Source organism: Sprattus sprattus, assembly GCF_963457725.1.
Source record: "Sprattus sprattus genome assembly, chromosome: 4".
In the NCBI taxonomy this organism is placed as follows: Eukaryota; Metazoa; Chordata; class Actinopteri; order Clupeiformes; family Clupeidae; genus Sprattus; species Sprattus sprattus.
Window position 1 is genome coordinate 44,513,545 of NC_137923.1, and position 18,069 is coordinate 44,531,613.

The 18,069-nt window shown below is 39.4% G+C and overlaps 3 protein-coding genes across 3 annotated transcripts; all 3 read left to right on the forward strand.

The window, feature by feature from the left end:
- Positions 1 to 67: 67 nt before the first annotated feature.
- Positions 68 to 2,313, forward strand: psmb12 (proteasome 20S subunit beta 12; the record flags this gene model as incomplete). Its single annotated transcript, XM_080836864.1, has 6 exons — positions 68 to 171; positions 883 to 953; positions 1,041 to 1,172; positions 1,521 to 1,650; positions 1,888 to 2,032; positions 2,186 to 2,313. Exons 1-6 carry the CDS (start codon positions 124 to 126, stop codon positions 2,311 to 2,313), a joined length of 654 nt encoding a protein of 217 aa, XP_080692990.1. The 5' UTR covers positions 68 to 123.
- A 1,247-nt stretch (positions 2,314 to 3,560) lies between these two features.
- psmb9a (proteasome 20S subunit beta 9a) lies at positions 3,561 to 6,451 on the forward strand (the record flags this gene model as incomplete). The annotated part of the gene is made up of 6 exons (XM_080836353.1): positions 3,561 to 3,817; positions 3,968 to 4,035; positions 4,423 to 4,554; positions 4,771 to 4,900; positions 6,020 to 6,161; positions 6,324 to 6,451. Exons 1-6 carry the CDS (start codon positions 3,764 to 3,766, stop codon positions 6,449 to 6,451), a joined length of 654 nt encoding a protein of 217 aa, XP_080692479.1. The 5' UTR covers positions 3,561 to 3,763.
- A 3,169-nt stretch (positions 6,452 to 9,620) lies between these two features.
- On the forward strand, positions 9,621 to 11,356 carry psmb8a (proteasome 20S subunit beta 8A; the record flags this gene model as incomplete). Its single annotated transcript, XM_080836139.1, has 6 exons — positions 9,621 to 9,761; positions 9,955 to 10,108; positions 10,367 to 10,478; positions 10,575 to 10,704; positions 10,891 to 11,095; positions 11,268 to 11,356. 6 exons carry the CDS (start codon positions 9,621 to 9,623, stop codon positions 11,354 to 11,356), a joined length of 831 nt encoding a protein of 276 aa, XP_080692265.1.
- Between the last annotated feature and the right edge of the window lie 6,713 nt (positions 11,357 to 18,069).

Genomic DNA, 18,069 nt, shown 5'->3' on the forward strand with positions numbered 1-18,069 from the left:
CAGGCAATGCTTTCTAACATCAAGCGAGGTCGCTGTACCTTCCAACAGAGAAAAGAGCGGATAGTAGTTAGAATGAAGAGTCTGACATCTTGAGTGTTAGCTCGTCTTACTCGGTCGCTTAAAATGGACAGAAATATTTCGGACTCGAGAATAAAAGGTGTCAGCACCGGCGTAAGTAGACTTTCTTACGAATTATTCTGTTGTGATGGTGTGTTTACGATGCTATGGTGTTGTCATGTTGAAACATCGTGTGAAATAAAATACTATAAAGAAGAGGATAACCTGTTTTACATTCATCTTTACAAACTTTTAATTGTTTTGTTTTTTTAATGTAATTTGATTCAACAGTACAACGTGGCGTTTTAACTAGACAAACTAATTAGAAACCTTAACTTTCACTTTCGAAGTAAGACGTCTCATCGCATTCATACCAGTTTGCCAGCTCATGACATGTTTGTATCCGTGAAGTAGACCTATGTAGGCTATATCCACTTTTATTTGTATTCTTCTTCAAGTTGCAAATAATTGCCTATTTTCTATCATTGATTTTTGCCTAAACAGAGCTCAAACTGATTCAGCCTCTAGTAACATTGTAAAAGAGTTTATACTTTCTCACATCACTAGAGTGATATACTTTGTTTACTTTGAATCCATTATAGTCCATGTCCCAGGGATGCACCCATTCTGGTTTTTGTTCTAGGTCCTTTGCCTTCACGGAAAGTCGAGTTCGAAAGTGCTTACTACCGCTGTAGCCTAATTGGTAGCCTACTCTGTTCTTGGGATAGCAATGCTGGCTCCTTTTCAGCTAGTCGACGACAGCTCAACGTTTGCATCATCAATGGCTAGATGACTGAACCGATTATTTAATTCTTTCCTTTTCAGACTACCATATTAGCTGTTAGGTTCAATGGAGGGGTTATCATTGGCTCTGACTCCAGGGCATCCATGGGAGGGTAGGCCCTAAATCAAAGTAAGCCTTTTCATATAATCAACTACACAGCTTGAAACACGTTTGAATGTTTTTTTTTTCTTTCTTCCAGGTCGTATGTATCTTCCAAAACAATAAACAAGCTCGTTCAGGTCCACGATAGGATATTCTGCTGTATTGCTGGTTCCTTAGCAGACGCACAGGCTGTTACCAAAATGGCAAAGTTCAAGCTATCTTTCCACAGGTTGGTTCCTTCCACCTTGACCCATGTTCTCAACTTCTTGGGGCTTCTTTAAAAAGTCCTCAATATGGAAATGTGTGTGTGACCTGGTCCTGCATTAGATTTCAATTACACTAATATAAAGGCAGTTGGATCTCTGTCTAGCTCAAAGCCCTGGTAGAGAATAAGGTGTTTGTACTAACTTACTTCTTCAAACATCACTCACAAACTCACACTGGTATTGCCCACATGGCTCTAAAGTGGCTGACAATTTAGCTTTACAGTCAGAAAGTCTGGTTTGAAAAACTGAAATAATAGATGCAATCAGAGTAAATTGCTAAATTAAACTTGCTCTTGCCCTCTTTGTGGCAGTATCCAGATGGAGTCCCCTCCACTTGTGAAGGCTGCTGCTTCTGTGATGAAGGAGCTCTGCTACCACAAAAGAGAGGAACTTCAGGCAGGCTTCATCACCGCAGGCTGGGACAGGAAGAACGGACCTCAGGTGAGTCCATCCTCAGTCCAGCTATGATTAAGAAAGTCAGCATGACTTACAGTATAGTTTCATGAAAATGGAAGTCACTTTAACCTGCTCATTCTTAGTGCTTGGAAGTCATAGCTGTTATTATATATTGAGGATTATACCGACCCTGCTGGACATCATAATCCACATAATTGGACAAACTGTGTTTGTTTGAATATAGTTTAACTTTTGCTACTCTTTGTCTATTTGGCCACACAGGTGTACACTGTATCCCTGGGTGGGATGCTGCTCTGTCAACCTTTCACCATTGGAGGGTCAGGGAGCACCTATATCTATGGCTATGCTGATGCCAAGTACAAACCAGACATGAGCCGTGAGGAGTGCTTACAGTTCGCCACCAATGGTAGATTAAGTGTATTCACAGCAGACGTGAATTGGTGCTTATATCTTGATAGGTTTCTGGTAGCATTATCCACAGTATTGCATAAACAGCTTATTATTATTATTATTACATAATAGTTTTAATAATATTACTTTCTCTCCTCTCTCCCCTTAGCGATTGCTCTGGCCATAGGTAGAGATAATGTCAGCGGTGGGGTGGTGCACCTAGTCGTGATCACAGAAGATGGAGTCGAGCATGTTGTCATCCCTGGAGACAAGCTTCCCAAATTCCATGACAAGTAGAAAATCACTGTTTATAAACCAATCACTGTGTAACAATAATGGGACCTTTTATACATTACATTTCAATTGCATCATGAAGTAACACAGCATGACACATATCCTTGATTTAGTCAGTTTTTGGTCTTAAAATAAAAAATATAAAATTCTCTCCGACTTTGATTTTCCTTTGGAGGTATTGCAAACATGTGAGACCAACAAACAAAATGCAGTTTATAGAGGTCTTTTGGTAATTTGGAGTTTCTTTAAGGGAAATCCAATTGAAAGGATACTTTCCATCCATCCCCTTGTATACACTTTCTGTGGACTGACCTTGTGAGACTTTACATGTTACAATACATAGTAGTAATTTCAACAACTATCCAAGCTTTTCAAGTAATAACCTATTTTACTTGATACACATATCCTATTAAACCATCCATTGTCATATATTCATGTATGCATTTTTTTAATTCCTATATTTATTTATGCATTAGGTAACCGTGAATTAAGCTACATTGTATTGACATAATTTAGGCCAGCAAAGTTATTTGGTGAAATGTAACATATAGGCTAACTATTTAATTTAACTTACACATTAAAGGCACCCAGTGCAACTTTCGAGGCTTAAAAATAAACATTCAATTTCTAGTCTTTTTTACACGTAGTAAGTTTCAATAACTCCATACCATTACATACCGACATTCAAGCAGCAAAGATGAGACGTCGTTGTGTGGTGAGAACTGATAGAAAATCGATAAAAACAACAATCGCCGCCATTTTCTTTATTTTTTGTAACCTACAATAAATAAAGCAGGCTTCCAGTCAATGGAAAAATGGCTTCTCCCCACCAGCGATTGTTGTTGTTTACGATTTTCTATCAGTTCTCACCACATAACGACGTCTCATCTTTGCTCCTTGAATGTCGATATGTAATGGTATGGAGTTATTGAAACTTACTAGGCCTACGTGTAAAAAAGACTAGAAATTGAATGTTTACATAAAGTTGCACTGGGTGCCTTTAATGGACAATATCTGACACCTCTTACACAACCAATGGAATTAAATGCTTGGACTTATGTTCACATATTTCATCCCTTTAGAGGTTAAGATTCGATGAGCTATTCATATAACAAAACATTCAAACCACGTATGTGTGTAATATCATGCCTGTGCAGCGAATGCCTGTTTGCGCAAATGCAGGAGGAGTCGACGACGCCAACAGCTTAATGGTTTCGTTTTCTCCTCAACCCGGAAAATGGTGGAACACTGGATAAAAACTATAACAACATTTTTAAGTAAGATATTTCTTGTTAACTTATTTTTGTTGTGACTACCGATGACCTTGTGAGGTTGATCTAGCTCTTTCAGCGCATTTTGTTGGCGTCGCTCAGATCATATTAATCTTGTTCAGCACAAGCGAGATAGCCTAAAGCACTAGTGCTAAATTGAACACCACGAATCAGTGAAGACAATGTTGGAAGAATCAAGTGGACCGGGCTGGCTCTCGGAGGAAGTCAAAACTGGGGTAAGCCTACAAAATCTTACCATCAAAGTTTAAAAGTACATACAAAATTCCTTTATAGCCTATAGTCGCATAAATGCAACAATTTACAGAGTTAAATTTACGCCTGAAAGATTCTCCAACTCCCTCACGGTGAATTTGATTTGTTCACAGACTACGATCATAGGTATTGAATATGATGGAGGCGTCGTGTTGGGCTCTGACTCTCGCGTTTCGGCAGGGTAAGTTTACTTCTGTGTTGAGTTCTACTAGTTGTAGCAACAATCAACATTGCCTTCTTGTTCTCAAGCCAGGCCTCACAAGGTCTACCACAGATATACCTTGGTCTGTGGATGTACACTGGGGCTGAAAATACCTTTGCAACTCACTCTTAGCTCTAGGTCATTTTTGTAATGAGCTAGGCTACATTATACGTCAGAATGATTGCCAGTTTGTCCTATTTGTCCTATTTGATTTATGGATTGTTTGAACATGCAATTTATCTATGTGATAGATGGAGAAGTGTAATTCAGTGTATTTCAGTTATTCAGTCATCAGTGTTTACTTTTTGCTATTGTTTTTTTTTCCCCCATCTCTTTTTCTGCCACATACATCTGCATTTTCCCCAGTGCATCAGTGGTGAACCGGGTGATGAATAAGCTCTCCCTTCTCCATGATAAGGTCTACTGTGCACTGTCCGGATCTGCTGCTGATGCCCAGACCATTGCTGAGATTGTCAACTACCAACTGGATGTGCACAGGTGTGGAATATCACACATCATCAGAACAGAACACATTAAGGCCCATCACGTCATATTGATCTACTACTACAGCATAGCCTCAGTTTATATCTTGGCATCTGCATTAAGAAATGGGCATTCTAACCAAGTAGTTAAATTGTCATGTTCTAGTTTGCTGAAATGTAAGTGCTACTTTGTCATGTGTATGTTAACATGTCAGTGTGATTTTCATGTCAGTGTTGAGCTGGGGGAAGACCCCCTTGTTCGTTCTGCGGCTACCCTGGTGAAGAACATCTCCTACAAGTATAAAGAGGAACTGTCAGCACATCTCATCGTTGCTGGTTGGGACAGGAAAAAAAAGGGACAGGTCAGCTTTCTTTTTAAGATTACTCAAATGTTTTATTTTTTATTTCATGCTGATGGCTTTCACGGTTGGTCTATCTTTAATAGCATTTTTACATTGGCACATTCTACCCACAGTACCAAAAGGCCCAAACTGATGTTGCAATACTGTATATTTACCACAGCAGCTACCCAGAATTAACTGTAAAGAAGCATTGGCCAATTCAGTTCTGCTTGTCCTCAGCCATCCAGTCTCTCTTCACTGACTAGTGCTTTTATCCAAAGTGACTTTTAACAATTTAGGAACAACAATCAAGCTCCACTTAGGGAGTAAACACAAAGTACTGATTCTAGTCAATCTGACAAAAGGGCCAAAGAGAGTAGATAGAATAATGCACAGTAAGTGTAAGAGTTTTAGGTGGTGTTAGAGGTGTTAAGAGAGAGATAACGCACTTAATTTACCTTCACATCTCAATAAAATACTGTCAGGCGTTACCAATATCAATGATTCATATTCATTGATAACAAGATCAGACTGATATGAAAGGAACATTTTATAATTGGTTGGGTAGACAACTGTATGTGTTCAATAGAAACATACAGTCTGTTCTTTATACTTTATTCATCAATTATCCACCTACCTACTATGAGCCTCAGTCTTTCTACACAGAACACCTGTTGGATAGAGTTTCCCTAAAGTAAGAAAATACAAATGCAGATTATTGTAGAACTTTAAAACTTTTTAAAACTTAGCCTACCAACATTAGGTGTGAAAGGAGTCCTTTTTCCTTTGCTGGTCTTGTCATGTGGTTATACATGTCTGACCTGAGAGCACAGTGTCTTTGAGACTGATTGCCATGTTTGTCAGAGGTGTAATATATATATTTATCTAGTCACATCCCCCTGATTAAGTCCTTCTGAGTTGTGTTATATATCATGTTATATATCATACAGTGTTTGTTAAAGATGTTCCCCATTCTTTTGTGCTTTGACATGTGTGAAGAAGATATATGGGAGGGTTGAGGAGACACTGAATAGCAGCAAAGAAATAAACACGACAAAAGAAAGGATAGTCTTGCCTATAATAAAGAACACCACACACACCTTGCTAACGTGTGCCGCATTGGCATTTCTCCTGATACAGGTGTATGTCACCATGAGTGGCCTTCTATCCAGGCAGCCCTTTGCTGTGGGTGGCTCTGGCAGCTCATACATCTATGGGTTTGTGGATGCTGAGTATCGGAAGGACATGAGCCGGAGAGAGTGTCAGGAGTTTGTTGTGAATGGTGAGTTGTTCTCATTTGTTATTCTTCTTCCTTCATTTTTCTGTGTGTATCTTTGCTTGAATTTTATCTGATTAATTAAGAGCATGTGCTACGTTTTTGTTCTCTCTCTCTCTCATGCTTCCTATTCTCTCTCTCTCTTTCTCTCTCACTCTCTCTATGCAGCTCTTACACTGGCAATGGGTCGAGATGGCTCCAGTGGGGGTGTGGCTTATCTTGTCACCATTGATGAAACAGGCACTGAGGAGAAATGCATTCTTGGCAATGACCTGCCAAAGTTCTTTGATCAGTAATTTTAAAAAGTGAACCTTTCACATTTTGCTGATGACAAATAAACTATGGTATATAAACTGTGCTTGGCTGTAGATTTTGTACATAACATAAGAAATCTTCATAAGTGTGCAAGTGCGGAAGACATAAAACATTTTGTTGACCTAAAAAATTATGTACGATTTGAGACAACAATATACTTTGAGAAAACTGTATCAACAATGTGTGACTCTAAAGCCTATGTAACTTGGCTCCTTTAAATTATAGGATGACTCACTTGTTGCCAGGCAGAATTAGCGAAGGCAGGTTAAGGCAGAATGCTGTGACAATGCTGAACACAAACTGAAGAGAAGTTATTTTGTCCACTTATTCATTGTGTCCACACTTATGTGTTTTATGAGATATGTTTCAGAGCCAATGTACGTATGTCAGTAAAAAGAGGCTTGTATAGAGACTTTGTTTTTTGTTAGTCTAACACATGAAAATAATTAGGCAACTCGATATCTCACAGATTTATGCATACACCCATATTTTTAAATATGCATACACCAAGCCTAATGCTTAGGCTCAATTTAGTGGTTTATTCTGCTGTTCTTAATTCAATTTGAAAAAATATCAGGCATGCCTGTTTCAAACCATAGACGTGAACATGGCAGGACTAAATTGGAGCAACTGCCCTTTAGGGCAACTTTTTCATAAGCATGCCTCAGTGGGACACAGAGAAGGGCGGCCCAGTGACGCAGTACAATGCCATATGACCCATGGGAGAATGTAGGTAGGCTGACCTCATGTAGGTAGGCTGGGTCATTTATTTTGGATGCCTACAATCTGACGAAAACCCCTCTTACTTTGTATTACGTAACTGGTTTCTTTTAGGAATAGTGTCACTCAGGATATTGCCACGGCCGGTTTTCTAGATTTTGGCATATTCCATGGACACAACCTATGACTAGTTCTGGAGAATAGAGCACAGGCTACAGTGCTGCCATGGGTGTGTGCTTCCTTCAATCAGTTACACCATCGAGTTTGTAGATCAATTACATGGCATTTAAACAGCCAAGCAACTGATCTCTTGATCATTTTGGCTCTGGGAGCAATGTGGATTTGTGTGTCATAAGAACGGATGGGGTAGAGTATGTCCCTTTGAAAGTTCCAAGTAGAAAAGTTATTATGATTGTTTTATTTTCTCCATCCACATACTTCTCTATATTATTTAATGTGTTACTATAATCAATAATTTATAACCCCCTTCTATTTTCTATTCATCAGAAAATGTCCATGGTAAGTGTTAATGGAGCAGCTGAGGATCAGTTGTCAATTGCAGTAGACTTCCGACCTTTAGCCAGGCCTTTATAGGACTTTATTACCCTCTGGAACAGTTCCTTTGGAATCAGATTGGGCCTTCACTGCAGACCATCAATACAAATGCCGTTGAAAGTGATTGGTTTATGTAATGAACAATGAGTTCATAGGTCCAAATATATTGATTGATTTTGCATTTCAAATGAAGTACTTCAAATCAGTACTTGCTGATTGGTGCAATGTAATGAATTGCGTTTTACTAGGAGGTAGTTTACCATCAAGGCTACATGACCCCTTCAGTTTCCACTGCAGTCTTCTTTAAGTTTCAGGGGGCTGGAGACAAAATTTCAAGAAAATAAGAAATCAGCTGTCCACCTTGAAATATGTCAGTGTCATTACACCAGCCTGAGCCTTCTGAAATATCAACCTCATTTAGGCTAACTAAATATTTAGGTTTTTGAAAGAACTGCCAGTGTTACATTCACACATCTGTCCACCTCAGTCCCCCTGTCTCTGCCCACCTTGGGAAGCTTCACTTGATCCAAAGTAAAGCTAACCCTTTGCTGCCACCCTTCCAATTTCATTAACAATATGTATTTTTTTATATGAGTAATTTTGCCTATAGTATTATCAGTAAATAAAGTTGGTAATATACATGTTGAATTGACCTGAATACATGATCCATGAAGTTCTGTTCGTTATCAATATTCATATTTTGATGGTCATAGATCTCCAGTTTATCCTTTTAACATTTGGAACTAGATTATCCTTCTCACATTTGGAGTTGGACTTCACTTGGCAACTGATGACATCAGGAGAGAAAAATGTAATTGGTTGAAGCTAAACATTTTTATTTCAAAAGATGACACATGAAGATTATCTTTGCAAATCCCACCACGTAGGCTATTTACATTTTCTGGTATAAATTGCAGCTTTAGCTGTCTATGTCAACAACTCACTCATTCATACCAACCTTCCCCTTAGTGTGGCAAATAACATGAAGTTACAATAAGCAATGGCCAACTACAGATCATTCAGATTAAGTGGAGGTAAAAGTCATATGTTTTTAACGGGCAACACTGATCATAGAAAATAAAGCTCGAAAACCTTAAAACATAAAATCTACCTAGCAACAGGCCTGGTAATTTCATGTGTCACTTACAATAACAGTTACATTTGGGAATTCACTGTGGAGTTTTTAAGGACTTCAAGAGGTCCTATATTTTACTATACATCACACACATACAAACACACACACACACACACACAAACACACACACACACACACATTAACACACACAATAGACATACTCTAAATTTAAATTATGTTTTTGGTGAGAGTATGTGTGGTAGCCTGTGGTTTTGTTAAATCCTCAACCGTGGTTCTGTGTTTTACAGACACTCAGATGTTCAAAAAGGTGATTGAGACTAATCCCTACACTGAGAACTGTGTTAGGACATCGAGACAACTCGGATAAGGTGATGGTGAAAGCCATTTTGAACAAGTCGGGCTAATGCCTTCAGCGAAAGTTACAGCGAAAGTTACAGCGCCCCCATGGTTTAAAAGGAAATACTGATCATAGAAAATAAAGAATGTGAAAACCTCGGAACGCAAAACCTACCTAGCAACAGGTGAGAGGAACCAGTTCAACATCATACCCCTAAATAAATCAAATCTGACGATGCGCGATGTAAACTCTCCAATTATAATGCAACAGTTTAATTCGGGAATTAGTTGTAGCACAAGTGGGAGGCTTTTCTTTAAACTGATAATTGCTCTTCTACTTTATGCCAAATTATGACAAATGTTTGCATCGAATTTACATTTCGGTTTCGTTTTCAAACCAACAGAACAAGGAAGCTTTATAGCGTTGTCCTTGTGAAAAAAAGATGGCTCTCCTCGACGTTTGTGGAATATCAGATTGGTTGAAAGAGGATGGTTTCAACGCGAAGGCAGCGTCTGTCGATAAAGTCAACCACTTCAGTTTTGCTGCCCGGACACCTGAGTTTGCGGTTCCAGTTGGTGTGGATGTAAGTGATATAGGCTACTAGATCGTTAGTGTGCTAGCGTGCCCAAACTCATTACGATTCACGCTTGTCTTGACTTGAATGCTACAGTTCTTTTTTGAAATGTACTTGATGTTTAATGGTTCCCCTATATAGATATATTTCCTCATTTTAAAATAAATTCTACTAAGAAAGCTGCTCCCTTGCTTTTTCACAGCCTGCCAAGTTTCTGAAACCCCTCACAGACAATGAGGATGGAGTGAATGGCGTTAAACTTGAACTGGAGCACGGCACCACTACTCTTGCTTTCAAATTTCAACATGGAGTAATGGTAGCTGTCGACTCCAGGGCGTCCGCTGGATCCTACATTAGTGAGTCAAGCATACTGTAACTTACACAGGTCTACATGCACGCGCGCGCACACACACACACACACACACACACACACACACACACACACACACACACACACACACACACACACACACACACACACACACACACACACACACACACACACACACACACACACACACACACACCATACTTTCTCATTTATGATGTGTATGGTGCCAGTATGAGTGATACATGTGTTGTGAAAAGCAATGAATCTGTTGTGTGTTTTATAGGCTCTCAGACATGCAAGAAGGTGATTGAGATTAATCCCTACCTACTGGGAACAATGTCTGGCTCGGCAGCTGACTGTATGTACTGGGAGAGGGTTCTTGCCAAAGAATGCAGGTAGGCATGTCACGAGAAATTTGAACTGAAATTGAGTAGCAATTGAGTAGTAATATAACTGACCAAAACATTGCTGTTATCCTGCTGCTCATCAAGGATATACAAGTTGAGGAATAAGGAGAGGATTTCTGTCTCTGCTGCCTCCAAACTCCTGGCTAATATGATGGTGGGCTACAGAGGCATGGGGCTCTCCATGGGAAGCATGATATGTGGCTGGGACAAGAAGGCAAGGCATTTATTTGTATTTATTCTGTAGGAGTTGACTAACTAGGGCAATACTTGGACCTTAGGTGGAAATCCATTAGACTGTATTTGAAAAGCACTATATTTCAATGTTTTTTTTTTTTTACATGTTTGTATCCAACAATTTTTGGAAAAACGCATAATATTTGTAATGCTCTCATTTTTTCAGGGACCTGGTTTATATTATGTAGATGACAATGCAGTCCGACTTAGTGCCAATATGTTTTCCACGGGATCTGGCAACTGTTATGCTTACGGTGTCATGGACAGTGGATACCGGTATGACCTCTCTGTACCTGAGGCCTATGACTTGGCCCAGAGGGCCGTCTTCCATGCAACTCATAGGGATGCATACTCAGGAGGAACTGTGAACAGTAAGTCCTTCAACATTGTGTTACTTGAGAAGTTTGTTTTCTTTGACAATTGTGTCAAAGTAACTTTGTGTGTGTGTGTGTGTGTGCGTGTGTGCGTGCGTGTGTGCGTGTGTGTGTGTGTGTGTGTGTGTGTGTGTGTGTGTGTGTGTGTGTGTGTGCTTGATTTTTGCAGTTTACCACATGCAGGAGAAGGGCTGGATCAAAGTGTCACATGAGAACGTTGAGGAGCTGTATCACCGCTTTGCTGCTGAGAAGAAGTGAACCTGGTCCAAAAACAGCAACTCAACACACAATACAGAAATATTAATAACTCTACTGTCTTCTTATCAATAAACTCACGTTTACACCGATGATTGTGGAATGTAGTTTTCACTAGCCGGAGCCCTACAGTGAAACCCCACAAAACGGATTTATGAGCGCTGCTATCATTTAACATAGCTTTGTTTTTCTTTGGGAGAGGAATAACGTTTAACCATTTGTTCAGTACTTATCTTCCACATAGTTTGTAGTGGAAAATAATTTCAAAGCCACAGAGGCGAGACCATTTGAAGACATCTGTGCTCTTCTCAGGCTTTTAAGAAAATAGATAAACTCACTTCAAGTGGTAGGTAGTTAACCTAAAATGAATATTATGATTAGTGCTGTCAGTTTAACGCGTTATTAACTAGGCTTACCTTTTATTGGTAACCTTACTGTTACGGTTCATTGTTTTTGAAATAAGAGGCCTTAATTCTATGTTCATAGCAAACTTGAAAAAAAGAAAATATTTAGTTTAACTGCACTATTGGCTGAGTCCTTGTTTATCTGAAATGTGCACTTTATACATTTTATTTTGTACCGCCCTGTTTGGCAATGTTGTTTTTCAATCAAATAAAACATTTAATAAAGCAAGCCAATCCACTTTTCAATGTTGATAAGAGCATTAAAATAAAAAGACATTTAGACATTTAGAATGGATACAAATTTGCGATTAAAAAATGTGTGATTAATCGCGATTCATTTTGAGTTAACTATGACAAAAATGCGATTAATCGCGATTAAATATTTTAATCGTTTGACAGCACTAATTATGATTAATATTGGTGAAATCCTTTGTGTGTATCTGTAGGCTGTATAGTTGACATTTCATTATTGATAATGAATACACTTTATCTCTGACACATTTAATGTTATATAAAGGAGCAATAAGGAGATTTCATCTAAGACTAGTGAGCCAACTACATAAAAGGCATACAAAAACCTTGAAAAGACCAACATCACCCAACTTGTCACTCAATTGCTTGCTAGCATGCAATCTGGTGTGTTTAAAATATAGTTGGCAAAGTCGTGCTGAGGAAGCTTTTCAATAGCTGTCCCAGACTGCAGAACTACGTAGGATAGGCAGCCAGTGGGAATGGCATGTGTGTTTGTCTCAAGGGCGTAGGTTTGGTCTCAGCATTGGTAGGGACACTTCCCGGCAGACCCCCCCACCCCCAACATAAATTAAAAAATGTAGTTGATGTCATATTTAACAGGCAAACTTTATTAGAATATATTAACATTTGTGTACTAACTTGTGGAACTTGGACCTGATTTAAACATAATAAGAATAATAAACCCTTAGTTTAAATAAAAAACTAAACGTTCTCCACATTTCTTGACATCACATGTTTTTGTTGTCCTTTTTGGATATCCCAAACATGAGTAAGACCTCATCTGAAGCCCTGATGGTCCAGCTGCTTCTTCCTTAACCTGCACTACATCTGCACTGGATTTCTAAGTTTCCTGAATGCATTTCAAAATATTGCCTTAATGAACAAAATGACCTAATGAGAAGTACATGCAGTGCATTTGTTTGTTCTGAAATTCATTTGTAATATGTAGGTAATTGGTTCAGGTTTTATGGAGCTGTACTAAGCCTACATCATCTGGATTGCAGTGCAATGAAATAATGTATTCATGAATTATATGCTGCATACATTTGGGCATCCCAATTTATTGCACCTTTTTACTATCTACAAGTATTCTCAAAATAGCCAGTGTGATTGATTACATTCATTGGTAAAATTGTCTAAACATACCTTTAAAAAACAGCATTTGAATGCAATCTTTACCAAAATGGACAATTCAACGTCTCATCTGAACCCCTTTTGCTGATTAATCATCACCCTGCTCTACATCTGTAGCTTCAGGCTGCTGTTTTTCCTGCACAACAATTCATCAATTTAATAGACACTAGCCATGCTTAGTTGACATTGGTCGAGACATTACAGGGAACGGAGATACCGTAAATCCTCCAATTGTGGCCGGGGCTTTTATTTACTTAGGCTGCACAGCGCTCCGGCCTTTATTTGGGGCAGGCTTGTATTAGGGGCAGGCCTTTATTTCTTACTTATCTTCTGTTATAGAATTGTATTATTTAAATAATTGCAGTAGGCTAATCTAATTCATTGCATATGCGTTCAACACTTCCTGCACATCGCGTAGCGCTTTAGGTGCGGTGTGTCAACGTAAAAAATAAACATCGGAGTTATGGTCTCCACTGTCAGTCACGGAGTAAAAGATTCCCAAAGCCTTGATTTTAATCATTTTTCTAGACACTCTATTATGCTTATCGCGGACTGAAAAAATGTATTCAACGACCTGGTTTGATATCCAGCCTAACTTTCTTTCTACCTCCACCTGCTAGTCGTAGCCTATCGCATTCGTCTCGGGTCAATGTCAAACTTCTTTGCTGCTTTTTCTCCCGAATGTTCTTCAGCAATCAATCAGCATACACCATCTCTTTGAATTTAATATCAAATTTATTTGTTCGTATGGACCACGACCCCGGCTACTATCTGAAGCCCGGCTTCTAATTGAATCCCGGCCACAATTGGAGGATTTACGGTAGTTTTATTATCCTAGGAACATATAGGCCTACCTGTTTATAGGGTGACCAGATTTGAGTTTGTGAAAAAAGAGGACACTTCGACTCCTCTCCCGCAACGGAATTTTTGGATGTCATGTAGCCTACTATTGTAAACGATGCAACTAGTGCAAGGTGCTTAGTTTTGCCAGATTGGAAATGGCGTATCTTATCAGAGACTCAAAATGATCGTATTTGGAGGATGATTATCCTATCTGACAACTCCGGGAAAGCGGTCCACCAATGACATTTCTCTACAGTCAGAGCTCGCGGAAGAAGGGCGATACCCTTTCCAAAACTTGTACGGACGTAATAACTAGATTGTTATTAAGGCAAAATCCCGGACGTGTATATATGGAAAGCCAAAAATGACATAATTAAAAATAAATACATATGTAAAAATGTGAGTCATAAATAAATAAAATGACTAAAAATGCACCAAAGAAAAGCATTAAAAAAATATATCATGCAGTTATGTGAATGGAAATGGAAAATTAGTCATTTTTATTTACTGTTACATTTATTTACGCTTACATTAATTCCCAAATACATTTCTTCCTCCTTTTATTTTTCTATTTATTTACACATTTTTTACCGTACTATTTCCCGTACCGTATTTATTTCTTCTCGCGCCTTTTTACATTTCTTTCTCCTACATTTACATTTCTGGCTGCATTTATTTCTGGCTGCATTTATTTCTGTATTCATTCTTGTCTCGGTATGCAAATGAGGTGGGCTATCATTGGCCAGCGCACCGTGTCGCTCATGGGTCTCGCTAGGACTCTGGCCTAAGTGTAGGTGAGTGTAGCTGCCAAATGTGAGGACCCTGCCTGATGTGAGTCCGCCAATAGGATGTCTAGAGTCCGCCGCTGCCTGATGTGAGTCCGCATGCGCAAACACAAACGGTTTACGGCAGAAGGCTCAGGAGCAAACTATCCAAGACGTGCATTCTCATACATGGTTTAATATCAACGTATCTGGCTTCTCTTAACGCATAATGTAGGTTTATTTAACGTAGTGTTTTATAATTTTGTCAACGGTTTACAGCATATGGCTCAGTGTCAACATATGGGGCTATGTTGTATTACTGTTACTAGTAGGCTAATGAATGCACTGCTTAACTAATAATTCAATAAACATGAAGCTTAACATCATAAACCTTGGTGGATTTCAAACGTAAACAAATGCGCTTGTCATTCCACTTCATGCTGTAGCCTACACCACCGGCATTACCTGGCTCGTTGTACTACAATAGTGTCGCAAAGTTTGCGCATGCGGCCTCACATCAGGCAGGTCCTCACATTTGGCAGCGACAGTGAGAACTGAGAAGCTGTATGGAGAGATCGGAAGAGATTGAAAGCTATTTTGATGCAATTTGAATCACAATTTTTTTTTAATGAATCCAGCGATCACTTGGAGTATGGTGGCGAGGGAGCTTCGAGGCTTCGCAGAGATGGCTGAGCGTTATAGGATAATCCGTGTATCATTCGTTCATTTGTTTTTCCGATTTAGACGAGAATTGAAAAAATGAAAACAACGTTTGATTTCTCGTTTTTCCCTTTTCAAAACCAAAACCAGAAATCGGATTACGGTTCGTTTTCTCGTTTTTTCCATTCTGCACCCCCAAACGTAAAATGGAAAATGAAACATTCGAATAACAAATCCACGCTGCTTTTTTTGTGGGATCCCCGCGCCCCGGTGAATCGGTCGTCCGACCTGGGTGGGCCTAGAAGCTTGTAGAGAGTCCGTTGATGGTGCATCTTTCTCGGACACATATTTTTGACATCCCGGTGCCTGTGGAGGTTGAAAACAAGGGCCTAGAAGCTCGTAGAGAGTCCGTTGATGGTGCACTGTCCTCGGACACATTATGTTCACATCCTGGTGCCTCTGGATGATGATAACAAGGGTCACACACCTCGTAGCGAGTCCGCTAAAGGTGCACTGTCCTCGGACACATTATGTTCACATCCTGGTGCCTGTGGAGGAAGGAACCAGGGGTGTAGCTGCTCAGGGCCAGTCCGCTGATGGTGTACTATTCTCGGACACCTGTTCCCAGGGTTAACCAGTTTGGACTTAGAAATATTTTGAAATATGACAACCAATACGGCCAGGATTTGTTATTCGAATGTTTCATTTTCCATTTTCCGTTTGGGGGTGCAGAATGGAAAAAACGAGAAAACGAACCGTAATCCGATTTCTGGTTTTGGTTTTAAAAAGGGAAAAACGAGAATTCAAACGTTGTTTTCATTTTTTCAATTCTCGTCTAAATCGGAAAAACAAATGAACGAATGATACACGGATTTAGGATGTCTATGTGGCTGAGACCTTGAATCCAGATTTCTTACCCTGCTCGCTCGCTACAATACGCCATACGAAGATGCCTGCTACCTGTTGTGCTGTGGGATGTAGCAACAAAATAGGGGACCCAAACGTCTCATTGTATAGCTTTGGTGTATAGTACTTTCATTGTAGATGCACGACAGTTCATTTCCACGAGGGATCAATAAAGAGACTATCTATCAACTTTTTGAGAAAGTTAAAGAGCTGCACACATTGCCTTAGAGTTATTACAATCCTCACGTTATGTGTGGCCTGAATTCATGGGTTCGGGTGACAAATCCAGCGATTTTTTTTCTCACTTGTCATTAGGGTGAATATTGTGTTGACAAAGCTCTGCAAAAGCTATCACGTCCTGCAGTTCACGTTACAACCGAGCTGACGAGAGCGGACAAGGATCTCAACTGCTGATGTGCACTGGTTGTGGTTAACTTGCTTAGCTTCTGTTAGCTAAACTAACGGTGCACTGTTTAACTTGGTTAGCTTCCGTTAGCTAAACTAACTGTGCACTGCTTAGCTTCCGTTAGCGAAACTAACTGAACCATGGCAAACAAAACGATAAACCTCATACGTGTAAAGTTGAGGTTGACAGCTTGGGTATGATCAGTGTGTGTGAAGGTGATATGTGTGTGTGAAGGTGACTAACGTGAGTTAGCTGGTTAGCTTGCATAGCTTTGGTTATAAGAATACAGATAGGGGAGAGTGGGGTAAGCAGCTCGACCAATGAGAGAGACGGTGCGCCGGCCAATGATAGCCCACCTCATTTGCATACCGAGACAAGAATGAATACAGAAATAAATGCAGCCAGAAATAAATGCAGCCAGAAATGTAAATGTAGGAGAAAGAAATGTAAAAAGGCGCGAGAAGAAATAAATACGGTACGGGAAATAGTACGGTAAAAAATGTGTAAATAAATAGAAAAATAAAAGGAGGAAGAAATGAATTTGGGAATTAATGTAAGCGTAAATAAATGTAACAGTAAATAAAAAGGCCTCATTTTCCATTTCCATTCACATAACTGCATGATATATTTTTTCTAATGCTTTTCTTTGGTGCATTTTTAGTCATTTTATTTATTTATGACTCACATTTTTACATATGTATTTATTTTTAATTATGTCATTTTTGGCTTTCCATATGTATAGAATCCCGGCCGGACGCATTTTTTAGGTCTCGAAAAGAGATGCCCAGGTAAAACCCCTTATTATGAGTTGCTAGGCTGCTGGTACTAGGGTAGGGTAGGGTAGCTTATCCTTCTGGCTTTAACAAGACGAGATGTCATGCAAGCAAAAGGTACATGCTCTACACACTAACAACTTTCAAAACATGTTTCCGTTATACAATGGGTGGCGATTTAGGGTTAGCAGCTTCGCAGTATGGGTAGTTTTCCAACTAACTAACAGCGACCTGGGCTTTTTGATAGCTCCTTACTCTATAGGTGGAAAACACTTCTGGCATCTCTTTTCTTTTTAGGTGTGTTTTCCCTATCTAAAGACCACAAAAGGGTCAAAATATCAATGCTGAGACCAAACGAAATACTGATATGAGGCGTTATTATTTCTTGGCGTATTTAGTAGCTTACCGTATCAGACTAGCAGCACTCTTTCAGGATTCACGTAGTGTTTCTGACTCTGCCACTTCAGCCAATTAAATGACAGCATCTTGTCTCACAGGCTCGAGGGCGCATTGGAAAACTTAGAAATGTATTTATAACTCTTCTGGGCGACGAACATTGTATTGATAATAATAC